Genomic DNA, 20,026 nt, shown 5'->3' on the forward strand with positions numbered 1-20,026 from the left:
TACCGACAAGGCTTCATACATAAGAAAATTTTACAAAAGTAGTTTAGTACAAATATTTACCAAAGAGCCGATTCTTTGAGCTAAGTGAGCCGATTCTGTAAACTGACTCATTTTAAGCAAACCGACTAGCAGTGTCTAAAACGTCCTAAAACGTTTATCAGTCCCTTCAGATAAAAACATTTCCGCAAACAGAACAAAAAGTATGTTTGTCGGTGGGTAGAGTAAGATTGTATAGTTTGAAGCAGTAGTTTGGAGAAGATTTGGTAGGGCTGAAGTCGATTCGTGTTCATGATTCGAATCAGTTGGATCGACTCATGGAAATGAACCGGAAGAGATGAGAGCGCGCGGCTTTTATGTTGTAACTGCAAACCGGAAGTCGTGTAGCAAAGCGTAGACATAGCAACGCAGATAATGTTATTGAGTCAAATAAAACACATACATTAATGCTGCGTTGGTGGTAAATATCAGGCGTGCCGTATACGCGTTTCGAGGGTAATAATTTGCAGAACATCTAGGCTGTGTGCACCGTTATGCCTCGACGAAAGGTGAGTGGTGCAGGCCAGAAAGCAGCGTTTAGAGCTGAATGAAAACACAGCTGAAGTGGTGATGTAATAAACAGGTTTGATTTAGGTGGGTGCGAATATTTATGGCATGTTGTGTAATCTTTATAAAGATGCGTGTACGCTGTATGAGGATATGGGAAGGAGAAATAAGGTAAGAATGCCATCAGAGAATACTAATACTATCCTAATACAGAGTACTACTTCTATCCACTTCCTTCCTGTATGTTTTGGGAGGAAACAGGAAAACCCTGAGGAAACCCAATCTGGGAGAACATGCACTGCACTCTGAGCATGCACCGATGATCCCCTGAGCTCAGAATCGAGGCTTATGTCGCTAGAAAACAATGTGTTATAAATAATGAACTACTGTATGTTTATTGGGGATTAGCCGATACGATTTGTATTGCGATTGTATACGTAGCCTGATTTTATAAATACCGAACATAACCCCCCCCTTTTTTAAGGGCCCAAACACTATGGTATCAGTCCTGTAGGGTACTGAAGGGTCCTCTTGTAGTAAAAAAGTATTTTTTTTTTCTTTCCCAACATTCAGGGATTTTTGCAGGGTCTTAACGTGCTCGAGAAGTCATTGTCAGACAGGTCGGAATCTGTTGCCATTATGAGGCCTGAGGGTCTTGCATGGGATTTTGCTGCATAGCTCATGCACACTTGCATATTTGCACAGGAAACCCGGTACACACTTAGTGCTTGTTGAGCTAAACAACTTTCATATTGCATGTCATGGGCTCCACTCAACAGGAAGTCAGTTATTTTGGGTTGTTTGCAAAACACACTCAATTGATTTTGATGTACTCCTACTAGGTGAATTGTACGATCGCCAATAAACCAGGCTTATCCAATCTCAATACATTACGAATGCAAAATTGAGAAGGGTTTTTAAAATTAAGGATTTTTAATATTTTAAATGGACCAGCCGTGACGACGCCTAAACCCGATGCTAAAAAGTGGTTAATAACTTTGTGTGACAGCAGATTGAGTGACATCATAGTGTGATGGGTTTTTTTTTGTTTGTTTTTTGTTTGTCTATTTTGATGTCTGTGTGGTGATACATAAATTGCCCAAAACATTTTTTTATATAATAACTGAAATTATGATCAACACTACGTGTCTGAGAGTAAACGGCAGAAAATGGAACGGAAACATCCTCAATCACCGACTGAGAAAAAGTTCAAAAGTCAACCATCAGCTGGAAAATTTATTGACACTTACAGTTTTCTGGGATTCCCATCTTAAGGGACAGAAGAATTGAAACATTATCAGGAAAAATATTCAACAATCAACAGCGCTCGTTACACAGTGAGACACTTATTGAAAAGCTGAAGACTAAACTTTAGATTAAACACAGAGGGCTGATATCCGAGGGGGTCGTGATCCCGCGTGATGATGTACGTCCGCACACTCCTACCACACTGTCGACTCTCTGAGGTGTTAAAGCATCCTCACTTTAGTCCTAATCTCACTTTATCAGACTTTCATCACTTGTTTTTGGTCCTCTGTAAGCTACGAGGCCGAAGTTTTACTTCTGGTGAAGAAGTGAAGACAGCGGTGCATTCATGGCTGCAGCTCAGACTAAAATATTTTTTAGAAGCCTGTCGACAGTGTATTGAAAAGCGAGAAAATTGTGTGGAAAACTATGAATTTGTCTCTTCTTAAAGTTTATTAAAGTAAACTCTACTGCCAGAGTGAAGATAATTTTTGACTCACCATATAATAAAAAATATATTTAATAAAAAAGTATTAAATATCCCCCTAGATGTAGATATTAATAAATGTAATATTAGATAATAAAATAATTTTTTTGAAGTTGATGTGTATATACACAGGAGCATCAGCATTTAACAATAAACACTTTATTGCGTTTTTCTTTCCTCCCCAGAGGGCCGCCTGCAGCAGCTCTGACGGCACAGAGGACTCGGACTTCTCAGCTGAACACACAGACAGCTCGGAGAGCGACACTCATGCGGTGAAGACCACTCGCCTCACACGCTCCTCACTCCGTCTCAGCCAGAGCTCCCAAGGTAGAGATTCCACCCACTCCGTCATCTGATGATCTAATACGTACAAAAGGCAGGAAGAAAATGTCCTCGTCTCCTCATGTCCACATTCACCTCAATAAAACGGTGAAGAAAAAAGAGAAACTTAAAAGGAAAAGAAGAAAATTGTGAAAGGATGCAAAGTATGGAAGAAGGAGAGGAAATGGGAAAGGAGTGAATTAGTAAGGAAGGAAACTTAAAAGAAAGAAAGAAGAGTAAAGTTTTAAAGAAGGAAAGTAGGAATAAGGGGGGAACTAAGAGGGAAGAAAACAAGAAAGGAACTAGGGAAGCTTGGAAGGAAGAAGAGAAAGTAAGAAGGTAGTCGTGAAGAAAAGAGTGAAACACTTTTATCCTGAGGGAAGTGTTGATGTGGATTAACACTTAAATCGGAAGTGAGATTGGATTTATTCCCAGTTTGACAGCAGAGGAGACTCAGAGTGTATCTGAGCTGTCAGGTCCGGATAGAAACCATCTTAAACATGTGGATTTCCTTACAGTGTTTCAGCACAGCTTGCACTTTTTCTTCATCTTTATTAGCGTAACTTCGTCTGGTGTTTCTCTGCAGCTCAGTTATTTAATTATTGGGTTATAGAGTGATTGTTTATGAGTTGATGACTGTGATTGTGAGTAAAGATTATTTGGTTTGCAGTGTTAGTGCAAGCTGCTGACTTAACATTCTTTTCCTCCATTTCCTTTCTGTGTACGTTTTCTTTTTTTTGTTGTCCCTTCCCAACAGCCTCAACTGAGGTGGTAGTGGACTTCTCAGCGCGCCGCGTGACCCGTAGCCAGCGCCAGGAGGAGCCGGTCGCGCCCAAAAAATACCCTCTGCGCCAGAATCAGGCGGAGAGCGAACAGCACGGAGACGTCTCAGAGGGTAGGAGGAGAAACTCCGAGTCGCGATCTTTTGCTATAATTCCTCGTCCTTTCATCCTTCACTGCTACTCAGCTTCTTTTTTTCTTTTTTTCTTTTTAAATTCTTTGTTGCAAAATAGTTATTCTAATGCAGATCAGTTTAAAGACAATGTTTAAAATATTTAGTAAATTTTATTGTAAAAAACAAAATTATAATAATAATAATAAATATTTAAAAACTTTCAGCACTCGTTTCTTTGATGGAACAAACTGCTGCTGAATTAATCTCTTATTTATGGTAAATAAACAAAAACTGTAATTGTTGATACAGTGCGGTTTTCTCTATTTAAGGAGACATTTATTTTGCTTTTACGGAAGGAGTCTCCTGTTTCAGGGCTAAAGCTCCTTTAAGACAGATGAGGATTTTACGCTTTCATGGTAACGTGACAGTGTGTTTTTATTTTATTTATTTATTTTAACTTCCATAAAGAGAAAAAATAGGTTTATATAGTTATTAAAATATGTGTTTAGTTAAAACTATTTTGTATCATATCACAAGTCCGCACAAACTAATTTATGCGTTTAAATAAAGGGCTTATAACAATATTTGAAAAAGAAACGTATCTGAGTTTAAAAAAAGGAGACAATTATATGCTAACGGATTCTACAAAACAAAAAAGAAACGATAGAAATATTTTCAGTAAAAAGTGATTGAAATTCTTTCTGAATGTAAATCATGTGTGTGATTTAAAACTCGTTCGTCTCACAGCAGTATGTTGTCTCCACAGCGTCAGAGGCGAAGCAAAACGAGTCTCCTCCCCGCACCCCCACCGGACAGACGCGCTCCTCAGAGTCCGACGTCTCCAGCCCTAACGCCTCCCAGGACGAGAGGCTGGCTAAAGAGCTGTCCATCAAGGAGTCAGGCCACACCCATCGGCCCAAACGTCGCCGCTTTCACGAGAGCTACAATTTCAACATGAAGTGTCCGACACCAGGGTGTAACTCTCTCGGTACACACACCGTTCACACCATTCTCACACTTTCTCACACCTTTACACCTTCTCATCCTTCTTTCTTTCATTTTCTTTTCCTTTTTTCTTTCGTTTATCTTTTCTTCTTTTTGTATCTTTTTTCTTCTTTTTTATTTCCTTGATTTTACATTTCTTCTTTTATTTCCTTCTGTGTTTTCCTTCCTTCTTTCATTTCCTTCCATTTTCTTTCTTTTTTTCTTTTTCTTCTTTGTCATTTTCTTCACCTTTTTTCTCTTTTCACTTTCTTTTATTTCCTTACTTGTTCTTCCTTTCTTTCATTCATTCCCTTTCTTTTTCCTTCTTTTTATCTCCTTAACCTTCTTTCTTTTATTTTCTTCTATTTTCCTTCTTTCTTTCTTTCATTTTCTTCCTTTAACTTCTTTCTTTTCCTTTTAATTCTTTCTTATTTTCTTACTTGTTCTTTCTTTCTTTCATTTCTTTTTTTCTTTTACCTTCTTACTTCTTGTTCTATTTTCCTTCTTTGTCATTTCCTTCCCTTTTCTTCCTCTTTCTTTTTTTCTTTCTTTCTTTTCTTTCTTTTCCTTTTTACTTTCTTTTATTTCCTTCCTTTTTTCTTTTATCTCCTTTACCTTCTTTCTTCTATATTCGTCTATTTTCCTTCTCTTTTAGTTCTTTTCCTTTTCCTTCTTTCTTTCATTTCTTTAGTTCTTTTTTTATTTCCTTCCTTTTACCTTCTTTTTATTATTTTCTTCTTTTTTCCTTCTTTCTTCTTTCATTCATTTCCTTCCTTTTATCTTCTTTCTTTTTTCTTCTATTTTCCTTCTTTTTTCTTTCTTTCTTACTTTCTTTCATTTTCTTCCTTTTCCTTCTTTTTATCGTCCTTTTCTCTGTGTCTTTTTAACCAGTGTTTTCCCCAGTTTCTGTTTTTTTTGTTTGTTTTTTTTTTTATTCTTTCTTTACCTGTTATTTAAGTATTTAAGTATACACCTGCTTGAAAAAAATTCTCAATGATTCACAACGTTTTTATCATAGGCCATTTGACCGGGAAGCACGAGAGACACTTCTCCATCTCCGGCTGTCCCCTTTATCACAACCTCTCAGCCGACGAGTGCAAGGTGCCAATACTTTTGCTCAGGCCAGTGGTTTTGGGTGTGCCTGTGGAAGAGGTGCAGTGGTGTAGTAACGAGTTGTGCTGCTCCGTCGCAGGTGAAGGCGAGCTCTCGTGATAAGCCTGCGGAGGTGAGGACGCTGTCCCAGAGCCAGGACGAGAACCGACACTCCACACGCCATCAGGTAACCACGGCGACGGACCCATCGACATCACTTACTCACGGCGAGGGGAGGGGTTAAACACATGCGCTGAGAGACACAGGTGAGATCCTGTGGTCACGTGACCATACGGAGTGATCCACTCAGATTAATCGCCATCCACACACACACACACACACACACACACACACACACACACACACACACACACAGATTAGGACGTCCAGACAGTTATCACTCCCGCTCCACAGTTCAGCTCCAGCTGTGACAGAGACTCGGGCACAAAGCCGCAGTGCATTGTGGGGCGGTGATGTCATGTGCAGGGTCTCTACACCCTCTGTGTTAATGTCCGGGCTGAAGCCTGGTTTCACTGACGCTGTGTTGTTTCTCTCAGATGCGCTACAAAGAGAAAGTGACGGAGATGAGGAGGAAAAGAAACAACGCCGCGGTCAAGGAGCAGAAAGACAAAGACTTAGTGAGCTGTCTACCTGTCTGTCTCTCTGTCCGTCTGTCTTTACCTGCCTGGCTCTAAGTCTGTCTATCTCTATCTGCCTGTCTCTCTCGTTTTGTTTCTGTCTGCCTCTCTCCATATCTCTGTCTCTTTCCCTGTGTCTATGTATGTTTCTTTTTATTTTTTACTGTCTGTCTCTATTTTTGTCTTTCTCTGTTTCTGTCTACCCACCTCTGTGCATCTGTCTCTATCTCTCTCTTTGTCCATCTCTCTGTCTGCCTGTTTGTCTTGCCATCTGTTTTTCTTTCTCTGTCTTTTTTATTGTCTGTCCATTACTTTGTTTCGCTCTCTCTCTACCTATCCTTTTTTTCTGTCTGTCCGTCGCTTTGTTTGTCTTTGTCTTTTTTTTTTTTACATTCTTTCTTTTTTTCTTTGTCCTGCACTCATGTTTGTGCTCTTGTCTCTCTCTCTCTCTCTTTTGGAGGTGGACCCACAGAGCCCAAGCTGTACCCGTGAGCCGCTGTTGGAGAACATTACAAGTGATTACGATCTGGAGCTGTTTAGAAAAGCGCAGGCACGTGCCTCGGAGGATCTTGTAAGAGAGAAAACTCATCAGCTTTTATCCTTTTTTTTGTCCTCCTGTCTTCCTTTCTTACCTGTGAGGCTCACAAGCAGCCGGTGTTACAGCATGTCCTACTGGAGTCCTTCCTTCTCTTCTAACTTCTCTTAAACTCCCCCCCCCCCTCTCTCTCTCTCTCTCTCTCTCTCTCTCTCTCTATTTCCTTCCTTCCTTTCTTATTCTCTTTTTTTCTCTCTTTTTTTGCTTTTTTTTATTTTTCTCTTGCCCTTCTATCACCTTTTTTCAATAATTTTTTGAAACTTTCTCTAGTTATTTTCCACTCACTCTCAAACCCAATTTGACAATTTTTATTGTTTCGATCTTTCTCTTCTTCACATTCTTTCCTCTTTTAATGTGTGTTCTTTTATTTGTTTCCTTCCTAATGTCCTTCTGTAATATCTCATATTTTTCTTAATCTTTTTTTCTCTCTTTCTGCCTCAGAGACTCTTTGCCCTTCATCCTTTAGTTTTCTCTTTTCCTTTAAACTCATTAGATTTTTTTGTATCATATATATATATATTTCCCTTCTCTCTCCAGGAGAAAATGCGTCTTCAGGATCAGGTGACGGAGGGAAGCAACATGATCAAAACCATCGTGTTTGGCTGTTACGAGCTCGACACATGGTACCACTCGCCGTACCCAGAGGAGTACGCTCGCCTCGGCCGCCTCTACATGTGCGAGTTCTGCCTCAAGTACATGAAGAGCCAGACCATCCTCAGGCGACACATGGTAACGACCTCTGACCTTCAATCATTGTTTAAAAAAACAAAAACAAAAAAGCATTACCAAGACCACATGCACAGGACATGTCCCAGACACTAAGCCTCAAAATTATTGTCTTAAATTAACTTTAGGAGACAAAGAGACTTTTATAAGAAAACAATGTGGATTATGTAATTATCCGTTTAATAATGACATAATTATGTAATAGATAGATGTTGTGTTTTTGTATTCATATGTATTTATAGAGGCTAACAAATAACTGGACAAATCATCTCATTAAGAGGATGTTTGCCAGTATTTAAATTTACATTTACGGCATTCGGCAGACACCCATATCCAGAGCGACTTACATTTTAATCTCATTTTACATCTAAGCAGTTAACAGGTAAAACATATGGGTGGTGGGGTTTAAACCGATCGGTAGTCCAACGCCTTAACCTTGTCCCTTTATTAATATTAATTCATCTCCTCAAAATTATTTACAAAGGTTGTAATTTCCTGACTATTTGTATATTACAGGTGGTAATTTGCTACTTTTTTGCTATTAAATAAACACACAGATACTTATTACGGTTTCCATTTTTATGTGATTTAATTAATTGCAGCAGTAGCTGTAACATAAGAGGTAACAGGAACATCTTTCATTGACATTTACAAAACATATTAAAGAGATAAATATCACAAACGAGGGGGAATAAAATCGATTCAGTTAGTTTGTGTGGCATGTCATGCATCACCAAACTGAGTACAAACTTAACTAAAAGTTTAGTTAGTGGTTAAACGTTGCAGTTCCTCGATAATCCTGCAGGTGGTGCTCTCTAAACTATTTACTCAGCTCAACATCCTGTATAATTCAAATTCAAATTCAAATTTTATTTGTCACATACACAAACATACACAGTACGAAATGTAGTGAAATGTATTATACGACTGCTGTTGACCCTAAAAGAGAATTAAAGTTTACAAATAAGAAATAAATATAAATAAAAGAATACGATAAAAAATTAAATAAAAAAATTAAATTAAACTAGGAAAAAAATAGAACTAAAAATAAAAATAGAAATGTGCTAGAAAAAAATGGAACTAAAAATAAAAATAGAAATATGATATGCATAAAAATAGAAATATACTGTACATAGAAATATGATGTGCATAAAAATAAAAATATACTGTACAAATTGAAATATACTGTACTGGTGTGCAAATATGCATAGAAGAAAGTGTCTTTGTGCGGAGGTTATTAAAGTGACTTTGTGCACTGGTCCAGGATGTAACCGTAAACATGTAGTGTAGTTGTGAAGGTAGGTGTGCAAAGTTATTAAAGTGTCTTTGTGCAATGGTCCAGGATGTAGATGTACAAAATGTAGTGTAGATATGAGGGAAGGTGAGCGTGTAATTGTCCATAGTGTTCATGGATGTAAAAGGATTGATAGATTTGATCAATTATGGAAAGATTGTGTTAGTTCGTGGTTGTGGTTGAGTGACCTTATCGCCTGCGGGAAGAAGCTCCTCCTCAGTCTCTCTGTGTTGGTCTTCAAGGAGCGGAATCGCATCCCAGATCGCAACAGAGTAAACAGTCCGTTATTGGGGTGGCTGAGGTCCTTCACGATCTTCCTGGCCTTGGTCAAGCACCGCTTGCTGTAGATCGAGTGCAGGTCAGGGAGCTCGATGCGGATGATGCGCTCAGCTGATCGCACCACCCTCTGTAGAGCTCGTCTGTCCTGCATGGTGCTGTTCCCGAACCAGGTCGTGATATTTCCCGTCAGGATGCTCTCTATGGTGCAGGAGTAGAAATTCCTGAGCACCTTGGAGGGCAGTCTAAAGTCTCTCAAGCGTCTGAGGTGGTAGAGACGCTGCCGGGCCTTTTTTACCACGGTGTTGATGTGACAGGACCATGCCAGGTCCTGCGTGATGTGAACACCGAGGTATCTGAAGCTGTCCACTCTCTCCACTGGGCTCCTGTTGATGACGGGGGTCTGGTAGTTCCTCACCTGCTTTGTACTGAAGTCCACTATCAGCTCCTTTGTCTTACTGACGTTCAGGAGCAGTAGAAGGAGCAAATTGTTTGTGTAAAGTTTAACAAAATCTGAAGGGGAAAAAAAAGGTTAATATTGAATCTGGATATTTATACAAACCACGATACTTACAGAACCGCAATACAGATCGAATCGACACCTAGCCATCATAATAATATCGGGTTGGCTCAGGTAATTCCCATCCATTACACTGTATACAAAATAAACGATTTACGATTTACTGATTTTCAGAAGAGTAACAGTTACTCAGGTTAATAACACGACGCTGAGATTGATTCGTTTCCCATAGCAGCATGAAACTGAGTGTTTGTTTTATTCAGTTCAATCTCATCATCAGTACTTGTCAGTACTTAGGATTGCTCATGTCATAAGAATATCACGATTCTACAGTTGGGAAGTTACACACGTGTCCGCCTTTGTCTCTCGCAGGTGAAGTGTGTGTGGAAGCATCCACCCGGAGACGAGATCTACAGGAAAGGCGCCATCTCGGTTTTCGAAGTAGACGGCAAGAAAAACAAGGTACATTGTTCCACTTTAGAGACGGTTACAGGTCCAAAAAAATGTTTTTTGTTTAAACGACAATTCAAATGATTATTTATAAATTGTCAAAATAATTCGTGTCACATGACAAATCTCTCCAGAACAAAAGTTAAATTGAAAAAAGTATTTTTAATATGCAAACAATATTATACACTTTTATAATGTGAATTTTTTTACTGCTTCCAGAGTGTGGGAATGACTCTAGAACTTATCAAATGCTCTTATTTATTTATTTATTTATTATTGTTATTGTTATTATTATTATTATTATTATTATTATTATTATCATTACTACTACTTTTTTTGGGTCACAGAAACATCCAAAAACAACCACAAATACACATGACCATATGGATCTGTGATTTATTTATTTATTTATTTATTTATTGTGCCTATGTAACCTGTTTTAAAACTTCCTGTCATGTTTGTATAGTTGGGTAAAATCAAATAAGATTTTTATTATATTGCCTAGGTTGTACTGAAAAAAAGAGTTTATTAAGAAAGTCTATTAACACAGTAATGCAGTGTAATCTGTAAAATTCGAAAGTTGGGGGAAAAAAAGTGTGAGTACTTTAGAAAGCTCAAGAGTGAGAGTTTATTTTAATAATTTAACAGATTTACTGCCAGAACCTGTGTCTCCTCGCCAAGCTCTTCCTGGATCACAAAACTCTGTATTATGACGTGGAGCCGTTTCTCTTCTACGTCATGACCGAGGCAGACAACACGGGGTGTCACCTCGTCGGCTATTTCTCCAAGGTAATAAAAAAAGCATTTGAAACGCGTACTGGAAAAAAAATATGTAAATGATAAAATCATGTTCAACATTCAGGCCTCAATATCACACCTGAGTCTGTTAAGGAACATGAGAAAAGTGATAAATGATCAGTTATGGAGGGATTCAGGAAAAATTATATAAAATATAAAGCTATCTAATAAATGATTCCTGTGGTGTCATGAAAATATATTTTGTGCTTAATGTGTGGATTTTTTTTTTTTTTTTTGAGTAATAATAAAACGCAGTTGCTTGTTTTTAGCTTGTTAACATTTTGGCTACATAAAAAGTTTCACACAGTCACATTAACAATACAGTTGTGTGATAATGTTCTATACGTGCACACAAACACACACACAATGTTATTACTGTATGTAGGAGAAGAACTCGTTCCTGAACTACAACGTGTCGTGCATCCTGACCATGCCGCAGTACATGAGGCAGGGCTACGGCAAAATGCTCATCGACTTCAGTGAGTTCACACTGAGATTCTCTCTGTTTGTTTGTTTTTTGTTTGTTTGGAACAGCAGCAGGGTGCAAACGGCAGGGTTACACTTTATTCATGCGCTCGTTCACAGAGTCACTTCATATAAACATAAAAGAAAAAAAATGTGGAATTGTTGATTAATGTAAAGTTATTCTTTTTTAGGTCAGGAGATGTGTGTTTAACATTTATGTCTCTAGTGTCAGAGCTTTGTAACAAAGTTTTAAACAATAAACAGATTTAGTGTCTGGTTTTTTTATTAAATAAGCATTTGTTAACTTGTTAAACCTCATTGCTCCACAGTATCTCTGATTATTTTTCTCCAGCAGCATGCCATTGTGTGCTTTATTACTTATGAACAACAAAACAGTTCTTTAAACACGCCTGCTGATCAGCCAAGAGAATTGTTTTCTGACGAACTAGAGATTAGTGTCTGGGTAAAGGCGTCTCATCCCTCTGTGTGTGTGTTTAGGTTATTTGCTGTCGAAGGTTGAGGAGAAGGTGGGCTCTCCTGAGCGACCTCTCTCTGATCTGGGTCTCATCAGCTACAGGAGCTACTGGAAAGAGGTGCTGCTGCGATACCTATATAACTTCCAAGGCAAAGAGGTCTCCATTAAAGGTGCCACACACACACACACACACACACACACACACACACACAGGTTTACCATTATGCTGTGAGATGTTGAGTTGAGCAAACGCTGCAGTGGAAGATTCCAATCAAATAAGTGTTAAATTTTTTAATGAATTATGTCACGAATTGTGTGTCCAATCCCCCCGGTGGCCTTCAATGGTACTGCATGTACTACTGAGGTCAATTACGTAAAAAATATATATTTTTAAACTTGTAATTAAATTTAGAAATGACCAAAAAATTGTCTATGAAATATTTACAGTAAAGAAATATATATATTTTTTAACAAAAAAATCTGAACAAATAAAACCGTTTTTGAACCTGTTATTTTTCCCCGACTTATTTTTAAGGGACCAGCCAATATGATATTATCACAATACCAAGGTACCAATTCAATTTGAATTCGGATTGGGTATAGCGATTTTATAAATATTTTCAATCTATATTCTTTTTGTTTTTCCTTCCAGAATTTTATAAGAATTCTACACAAACGCAGCAGCTCCTAAAACACAGGACACTGTAAATAGTTTAGAGTGTAATGTAGAGTGAGAGGAATTTATTTCCATTTAAATTGTAAGCATATACAAGTTAAAAATGAGTTTAAAACATTTATTTTGGAGAGATGCATAAAAGAATCATGATTGTAACTGAATCAAACTAATTTTGTTTTTACTTTTTATCTCCATTTTATATCATCATTGACAGGAAATAATACCCGACAGAATACCTTTTTTTTTTTTTTTTTTTGTGGGGAAAGAGTTAAAATGCAGTTTGCTGTTTGCTTCACAAATTATGGATTATTCATTTTTACTGCATTTCTGTTGGCCCACAAACATAGAATTGTTCTTTTAAAGGTGCAATTAGTAATAAAACAAATAATATTAATCAGAAGTTCTCATCCAGTGTAAAGGAAAGAGGCATCTCTGCTTTACCTGTCAATCATGTTACTTGTTAGTTCAGAAAGCCTCCGCGTCTTGTTCAAGCGCTTAACGTCAACACATTTGCATAAGACAACACTAAAGCCCAGGGCTGGGTTTGTTTGTATCGAATTAACTTTTTGCAACCTCTAATCATGTCAACACTCAAACTCGTCTTTCTTTCCCCTTCTGAGCAGAGATCAGCCAGGAAACGGCCGTGAATCCGGTCGACATCGTCAGCACGCTGCAGTCGCTTCAGATGCTCAAGTACTGGAAAGGAAAGCACCTGGTCTTAAAAAGACAGGTAACCTTTAAACCTGTAATCAGTTTCCATTCCTTATGGTTCCGCACACCGATACTGTGACTTTAATGTGCTTGCGTTGATCTCTAGGACCTGATCGACGAATGGAGGTCCAAAGATTTGAAGCGCGGCAGTGGCAAGGCGATCGACCCCGCAGCGCTGAAATGGAGCCCGCCTAAAGGGACCTAACGGGCGTCGGCACCCCGCCAGCACTCCTAGTCTGCACTCGCACTGTAGTCACTGTTAGAGTCCACATAAGGAACTAGTGCACGCCTAGTTTTAAACGTGTTGCGTTAAAAAAAATTAAAAGCAGCCGATGAGTGTTTTCCAGATCCTGCTAAGTCGCACTCAGCTGTGCGGTTTTTCGGGAACAGGGTTGAGAAACGCTGATCACTGGATTCTCACACTCTGTATTTAACGATACATGCGTATCAAACTAATGTTAGCGCCATCGCTGATGTCAGCATGCTTCCCAAGCTAGCGGTGTTTCCCTAAATCCTGCTAAAATGTAAACAGTTTACTGTAAACACCATTCTTCCAACGTAATATTTTATATACTATATGACTTTAACCATGCAGTTGTAAAGAGCCCGGTGTAAGCTCCCATTATCGTTAGCTATGTTAAAACCTTGTGCAAAGCTTCAAACTAGCAAATTACGTTTGGCATAAATCGGGAACCAAGTATAAATGACGTTTTTTTTGCAATCGTATTAAAAGTAAAGGCCTTGTGCTGAACATAACCAGACCTCTCCCAGTAAATTGTCATTAACGAAACCAGAATGTTACACAAGTACTAAAACTCCTATCTTTATATTACATCTTTACTGAAATCCTATTTCAGTACATTTACATATGGACTCAAATCCTGTTTAGTTTTTTGCATTAGCCTTGAACTTGTGTAATATCTTATGTCAGTACTGAAACGCCTTTAAATACATTGTCATTTCTAAACCGCTTTCAGTATTTTATGTCAGTAATGAAATTCCTTTCAGTGTGTTACATAAGTACTGAAATCCGTTTTATTATGTTATGTCAGTATTGAAACCAATTTCAGTATTGTCAGTTTTCAATCCCCTTTCTTTATGTCAGTACTGAAACCCAGTTCAGTCTGTTATGTCAGGACTGAAACCCCCTTCGGTATGTTGGGTCAGGACTGAAACCCCTTTTAGTAAACTTTCAGTTGTAAAACTCATTTTAGTATATTACGTCAGCGCTGAAACCTGTTTAGTACATCACTTCAGTGCAGAAACCCTCTTTATTCAAGTACAGTGGAACCTTGGATTATGAGCATGACTCGTTCCGGAAGTGGGCTCGTATTCCAAAACACTTGTAAACCAAATAGAATTTTCCCATAAGAAATAATGGAAACTCAAATTATTCGTTTCACAGCCCCCCAAAAAAACTACATAAAAATAAACACAAAATATAAAGTAAAAATATCGCCACAGAGCAATGTTTCTGTGTAGAGCAAAGAGAAAGTGTGTCTGTCTGTCTGTGAAGGTGAAAGTCTGTGTACACACACGCATACAGACACAAAATAAATATGTTTAACGCGTACACACATGGTCACAGTGTTATAGTAAACGGTACAGGCGTGCAGGGATGTCGATTATACCAGTAAGAGATGCGCACTAAGACCCAGCAGGGGAGATGATTACCCACAATTCCCCAGCACAAGAGAGAGAAAAACCGTTGGCTCAATAAGCGCATGCATGATACTCAGTAGTCATAAACCAAGACTTGTTCGTCAAGTCAAAATTTATTAAAAATCTTTGCTCATCTTGCAGAACACTCACAAACTGTGTTACTCGCAATCCAAGGTTTCACTTTACATTTTTGTGTTTATGAAACCCGTTTTAATATACATCAGTACTGAATCCCCTCATAATACATTATTAATGTGGAAACCCTTTTGATATTTTATGTCAGCACTAAAGTGCTTTTGAACTTGTAACATCGGTAGCAAAACAATACATTTTAATTACCAAAACACCTTTTTAGGTCAGTACCGAAATCCTTTTTTAGAACAATATATTAGTACTGAAATCCATTTCAATACATTACTTTAGTAGAAACCCTCCCTTTAAATACATTTTTAATACCATAACACCTTTTAGTATTTTATATCAGTACTGAAAGCCTTTTTGATACATAAGGACATAAGACTGGTTTCGTTAAGGACATCAACGATTAACATCGATGCTGAACCCGCTCATGCACTGCATTGTTTAAAAACCCAGGAGCAGGATTGGGAAACACCAATCTTGGCGTACAGGCTGAATTCTTGCGCTTTAAGTGCTGATAGAAATGTTTCTAGCATAGGGACCGCTTCCTGTTATTGCTATCGTCGTTGATGTTCAGTCCTGCTTCTGCTGTGCACGTTCCAGGGTCTTCCTGCACCAACACGTCCTTTATGAGGAGAAAACGGTGCTGTTCTGTACAAAGTTTAAGAGTGCTTACGCTAATATCATTCCCTCTCTGCTAACACACACCTGGTTGACCTCGTCTGCTTATTTCCACACAAGTGTTAGTGCAGGAGAACTCTGACGTGTGCGGTAGAGCAGGAGTTACAAACGTGTCCACACATAGCTGATGCTTTAACAGTAGCAGTGCTACCTGTCTTCTGAGTTTGTGACTGAAATAGCAGCTAAACACCGTAAATGTGAAACCTGGTAGAAAATGTGGGACTACGGCTGCCGCTCGGCGTCCGATCTTGTTACTTAAAGGATAAGTTGAAGCGGAAATAAAATCTCCAGTTTTATCCTCTTACCTCCAAGGAGTGAAGTGAAGCTTAAAGGCTTGTTGGCACAAATGATTTACTGTTATTGGTGCAAAGTGTTCATAGGTGACCTTTACTTTGGACACACAACCTATTTTGTCTGATTGACTTTGGGTAAGGGAGACAAAGAGGACATTTTATTTCTGCTCCAGCTGTCCTTTTAGTTTTATTTGTATTTGCCATATTAGGGTGTGTGTGTGCGCACGTTTGTATGTGTGTAAGAGAGAGAGAGATATCTCTGAGCTCCTGTTCGGCACCTTGTTTTGTTTTTTGGTCACTGAGAGGTCACTAAAAGGTACTAAATAATTAAGACTTCCCATTTTGGATAAATTACAGCTATTTATATTTTTTAGCAATCTGTTACCACAATCATCTAAAATAATTCTATTTAACAAATGTATCTAGCTCAAATTCTGAACTTTATCTATTTGTACAGGAGTTGTCCCAAATAACCCATATTTATAATTAATTTATTTTTACTATCGTTGACCCAAATAATATAAATTCTGACCTTTTAAAGACAAAAAATGCACCTATTGTCTAAGAGTTAATTCGCAGTTTTAGCATTAGATTAACTCTGATCTCCTGAGCCGTTTATGTCCTGGGCTTGTGTGTATGTGTGTGGGGTGTGTGAAGAGGGTGTGTGTAGAAATAAAATCCCTCACATCTTTTCATCCTTCATGAAACATCATGAGCACTCCTGCATGATCCTGATGTCAGAGTGCAGTATTTACTCCCACATCCTTCTAAATAAACAGAACAGATGAACTTAACAAAAAAGCTTATGAGTGATCACTTCAGTCAGACCGGTCCGGTTTATTGGCGCCGCCTGAGACTAGAATGTAATTCAGGAAGAGCCATGTAGTGGGCTTGAGGTTTGTATTTAAGCATCAGTCCAATTACAGTCACTTAAACAAGGTAGGTTAATGTAATGTAATAACTGAGAACCTGGGTAACAAAGTGCCAATATTAACATGTTCATTTAAAATCCATATACATTTAAACAGTACTTTTAAATAAAATATAGTCAGTATTGTTTGTACTGTTATTGAACAGACTTTATTCTCTACATATTTTCTGAAATATTTTACCAGATTACAGGAAGTATTTAGAGAATCTTCGAGGGTGAGTAAAAAATTATCAGCACTCCGGTTATAGTGAAACTTGGCTACACTTTCACATGGATTCATCACTTCGAGCCTGAGAGTAAATTGCAGAGAATGGAACAGAAATCTCATTCGCAGACCGAGAAAAGGTTAACTCAACCATCAGCTGGAAAATGTATCAATGCTTACAGTTTTCTGTAATTCTCAAGGGTCAGTATTGGAAAATTATCAGAAAAAAAGGTTCAACAATTAACAGTGCTCGCTACAGTGAGACGTAGAGTGAAGAGCTTAAGTCTAAACTTTAGATAACAGCCCTACAAGGACAAAGATTCTAAATAGAATTGTTTTTCAAAAAATTTAATCTGGATCAAATTGGTCCGGATTGGGAAATCCCATGTTTTGCTATCCAGGATTATCTTATCTATCTTACTCTTACTGTATAACAGTTTTTTAAAAGAACATTGGGTTGAATCACTGTGATCCGAAATTTCAGGATTACCAAATCCTGTTTACCATAGCCTTAAATGGAACCAACAGTGTAGCCTACTGGCTTAGCAAAAAAACAACAGGTAGGCAAAATACCAGTGGCCACAAATAGCCATTGTTTGTTTTAATTGTAAGAAACAAACACTGCAAACGAAAAAAAAATTGACATCTGATAGCTTTGATATTATTCAAATTCAAGTTTTATTTGTCACATACACAGTCATACACGGTACGATATGCAGTGAGATGCTTATACGACCACCAGTGACCTTAAAAAGAGAATTAAAACTTATAATAAGAAATAATTATGAATAAAAGTAATATGATAGAAAATTTAAATTTAACTAGGATAAAAATAGAGATTAAAATAGAAATATACTGTACATGAACATTTAAAAAAAAATTGGGTGCAAGAAAGATGGTGTGCAAATGTGCATAAAAAGTGACTTATTAAGGTGCCTTATTAAAGTGTCTTTGTGCAATGGTCCAGAATGTAAACATAAACATGTAAGTGTAGATGTGTGTGAATGTGTCTATAGTGTCAATGGATGTCAAAGGATTGTACTAGATCTGCATGGTGATGTGGTTGAGAGACCTAATCGCCTGCGGGAAGAAGCTCCTCCTCAGTCTCTCTGTGTTGGCCTTCAGGGAGCGGAATCCCTTTCCTGACCTCAACAGAAAGAAACAGCCCATTGTTGGGATGGCTGAGGTCCTTCACGATCTTCCTGGCCTTGGTCCAGCACCGCTTGGTGCAGATTGAATGCAGGTCAGGGAGCTCGGTGCGGATGATGCGCTCAGCTGATCGCACCACCCTCTGTAGAGCTTGTCTGTCCTGCATGGTGCTGTTCCTGAACCAGGTCGTGATGTTTCCCATCAGGATGCTCTCTACGGTGCAGGAGTAGAAATTCCTGAGCACCTTGGAGGGCAGTCTAAAGTCTCTCAAGTGTCTGAGGTGGTACAGACGCTGCCGGGCCTTGATGTGACAGGACCATGACAGGTCCTGCGTGATGTGAACACCAAGGTATTTAAAACTGTCCACTTTCTCCACTGGGCTTCTGTTGATGACTGGGGTCTGGTAGTTCCTCTCCTGCTTTGTACTGAAGTCCACTATCAGCTCCTTTGGCTTACTGACGTTCAGGAGGAGATTATTCCTCTGGCACCAGTTCTCCAGATTTCCAATCTCCTCCAGGTAGGCCGTATCGTCGTTGTTTGTGATCAGGCCCACCACGACAGTTTCATCATTTTTTTATATTTTGTTGTTGTTGTTTACCATATCTCTCTCTCTCTCTCTCTCTCTATATATATATATATATATATATATATATATATATATATATATATATATATGTGTGTGTGTGTGTGTGTGACATGCTTCATATAGGCTTCAAATATCGGTAACCATTAAGTTTGTGATCATTCACTTTTCACTTAAAAAAAAATAAAAAAAAAAATATATATATATATATATATATATATATATATATATATATATAAAATTTAGTTTGTTTGGGTCAAAAAATCACAACTGAATCCACCCTTTTGATGAGATCAGGATAATCCTGTTATTTTGTTGAGTTCTAAGTTTTGAATAACCCAAAGGGTAGGTTTGATCCAAATTAAATTAAGATTGAATTACGCGGTCTGATCTTAATTCAGAATCCCTCTTTTACTTAGAAATCTTTTTTTCCAAGATTTGATCCAATCCGTGATTGAAAATCCCACTGGATTACTTTCGAAAAACTGGGCCCTGATGATGAAGTTAAAGACAGCGGTGCATTCGCTCGCTCAGCCTAAAACCTTTTTTTTTTTTTTTTTTAAGTGGGAGTATGAAAGCTTGTTGACAGATGAAAAAGTATATTGAAAAGCATGGAGATTAAACTGAAGAATTATGTATTTGCCTTTTCTAAATTCAAATTTACAGCCAGAGTGCAGATCATTTTTGACTCACTCTTGTGGTCAAAAATTTTAGTTTTAGTTTTCAATAATCTTAAACAAAAAAGAAAAATGTATATTGCTCAGGATGACTTAAATTCCATTAGAGTAAATCAGTAAAAGTTCTTTAGCAAAGATATGTTTAATTAATTGATTAACTGTGTACATTAACATGTGCTGTGTCAGGTACATATTCATAAACATATATCCATATAGTTTTTCTACACTTTGATGATTTTGTACAATTTGTTTTTATATGTTTATGCATATATTTCATATTGAAGGTCCTCTCTGTATGAATGTGTAATATCCTTATGTTACAGTTGTTTAGTTTATTTAATTCATTAACTTATTTGAAAACAGTAAAAAAATTCCTGTTTTCAGCAGCTTTTTGATGACGCAATCAGCCTCGTTCGGAGGCGGAAGACGTGCACGCATTCCGATTGGCTGTGCTCTTTAGGGGCGGGACGCAACCCCATAGGCTGAGCGAGCCGTCATTCGTTGTTCCGCATATAG

General features: G+C 38.0%; 1 protein-coding gene across 2 annotated transcripts; it reads left to right on the forward strand.

Annotated features, from left to right (window-relative positions):
• The first annotated feature begins 376 nt into the window (after positions 1–376).
• Positions 377–14,599, forward strand: kat7a (K(lysine) acetyltransferase 7a). Of its 2 annotated transcripts, XM_053514826.1 has the most exons (16): positions 377–545; positions 2,461–2,602; positions 3,354–3,491; positions 3,821–3,907; positions 4,258–4,479; positions 5,494–5,576; positions 5,668–5,754; positions 6,125–6,205; positions 6,666–6,776; positions 7,338–7,529; positions 9,989–10,078; positions 10,715–10,855; positions 11,250–11,343; positions 11,828–11,974; positions 13,104–13,210; positions 13,298–14,599. In XM_053514826.1, the coding sequence occupies exons 1-16, from the start codon at positions 531–533 to the stop codon at positions 13,394–13,396; spliced, it is 1,836 nt and encodes a 611-aa protein (XP_053370801.1). In that variant the 5' UTR covers positions 377–530; the 3' UTR covers positions 13,397–14,599. The 2 variants fall into 2 exon arrangements, with proteins under 2 accessions (XP_053370801.1, XP_053370802.1); XM_053514827.1 differs by lacking the exon at positions 3,821–3,907.
• Positions 14,600–20,026: the final 5,427 nt, after the last annotated feature.

Source organism: Clarias gariepinus, chromosome 16 (assembly GCF_024256425.1).
Source record: "Clarias gariepinus isolate MV-2021 ecotype Netherlands chromosome 16, CGAR_prim_01v2, whole genome shotgun sequence".
Classification (NCBI taxonomy): Eukaryota; Metazoa; Chordata; class Actinopteri; order Siluriformes; family Clariidae; genus Clarias; species Clarias gariepinus.

Coding starts and splice junctions, on each gene's coding strand:
- kat7a (XM_053514826.1), top strand. Junction 3,492..3,820: donor GCACGGAGACGTCTCAGAGG/GTAGGAGGAGAA, acceptor TCTCTATTTAAG/GAGACATTTATTTTGCTTTT. Junction 13,211..13,297: donor ACCTGGTCTTAAAAAGACAG/GTAACCTTTAAA, acceptor GTTGATCTCTAG/GACCTGATCGACGAATGGAG.